General features: G+C 43.9%; 1 protein-coding gene across 1 annotated transcript in view; it reads right to left on the reverse strand.

Moving 5' to 3' along the window:
- LOC107081070 (G/T mismatch-specific thymine DNA glycosylase-like) overlaps positions 1-1278 on the reverse strand; it is a 4188-nt gene extending 2910 nt beyond the window's left edge. The window contains exons 1-4 of the mRNA XM_015369287.1: positions 924-1278; positions 609-808; positions 441-514; positions 111-123 (exon numbers count right to left, since the gene is read on the reverse strand). Coding sequence (XP_015224773.1) covers positions 111-123; positions 441-514; positions 609-808; positions 924-1206 — 570 coding nt within the window. The 5' untranslated portion in view covers positions 1207-1278. The remainder of the gene's footprint in view (positions 1-110; positions 124-440; positions 515-608; positions 809-923) is intronic.
- Positions 1279-1557: the final 279 nt, after the last annotated feature.

Here is a 1557-nt window from a genome sequence, read left to right on the forward strand (position 1 = left end):
TAGAAACATCTCTTTATATCTTTAAAATGATAGTGGCACAAACAAAAAGTTTTGCTGCACAAACGTTTGACACTAATTTTGACTAATTTGAAGAAGGTGGGGGGGTCAACTTCACTCAGGTACCTGAAAGTAATTTGTTCTCAGTATGAGATTAGATTAAAATAACTACAACTTAAAATGCTCCCTTCTTGAAAAAATATCAGATTAGACAAAGACGTGTTTCTAATCTCCCTTCCTGACAGTGTGTAGGTCATCTGTAATCTGCCCTGTTGATTATTCTCGTTTAGATCCCTGACTTGAGTTTTCTGCTTCACAAGTTAGCTTAAGCCAGAAGAAGCTTTGTTTTCTTTATTGTATAACCACAGACTTGGTCCGGGAGATTAACCTATGAACAGCTCATATCGTGTGTCTCCGTGAACCGGAAGTCAATTAATTTTAACCTACAGAAATGGTTTCCTGGGTTTGGGTAATGGTGTCCTTTGTAGGCGGATATCAGTCCAGGGTTTATTCCGATCTGAGGACAAACATGAAGAGGTCATCGATGCAGGAAAGAGCTGCTGATCCACAGCCAACCACTCAACAGCCGTAACCCAGGCAAAGAAACTCACTATTAAAATGTCCAGGTTGTAGGTTAGAACATCAGGGAGCGTTTTGTTCATGACTTCCGCCACACTCATGCCGTTGAACCGGTTCAGAACCCTTTTTGCTTTCTTGGCAGCTTCTGCTTCGTCCACCTCCTCCTTGATCTGCTTTTCCTCCGCCTGCTGCTTAGAGGGTCGACCTCTTTTCTTCTTTACTGGCGTTAAAACTGTAGGGAGCAAGAACACAACTCAGCGTCTCAGTTTTGGTCCGTAATTAATTCAAAAAGCAATTAAAGGAATGTAAACCAATGTCACAAAGAGCCTGATGACCTGCTGGTTTACCTTGAGGGGAGCCATGAGGTTGGATGTTAGGTTGCTGCTGCTGCTGCTGCTGGATCATATGTTGATGCTGAGTCTGCTGGGGGGCTGCAGGGGGCTGCAGGTTCTGCTGATGCTCCGTGAAGCTCGGCTGGCTGATCTGCTCCTGGTAATGATTTGATGCTGGAGGGAAGCTGTGGTAAAAGGGTTCCTGGTATTCCGATGGTTCCCTGTGGACAGACAGCTCCGCCATGACGGGCTCCTCCATGTAGCCGTCGGTGTAGTGACCAAAGCTGTGGTACGGCATCACATGCTGGGCCTCAGGGTGCTGCTGATTGGCCTGGTACCTGGAGAGAATAAGAAAATAAAAGACATGAGTGCTGAGAATGATGAGCAATCAAACAGAAGCAGGATATTTGGAAAGACTGTAATGTTTCACGGTGTGGGTGAGGAAAATAGTGCACATTTTCACCAGACAATACCAACAGACAAACATGCATCCATGTAAACCTTTGTAATCTGGGGATTATATTGAACCATCTTTGTAGCTCATTTAAATAAGAACACTGAGTACAGTGCCTTACAAAAATATCCACACCCTGTTGGGGTTTCTTCTCCACACATTTACTCTTGTTTCAATCTAAATAATTGTATATTT

The sequence above is a fragment of the Cyprinodon variegatus genome, unplaced genomic scaffold, assembly GCF_000732505.1.
Source record: "Cyprinodon variegatus isolate N-32 unplaced genomic scaffold, C_variegatus-1.0 Scaffold2851, whole genome shotgun sequence".
Taxonomy (NCBI): Eukaryota; Metazoa; Chordata; class Actinopteri; order Cyprinodontiformes; family Cyprinodontidae; genus Cyprinodon; species Cyprinodon variegatus.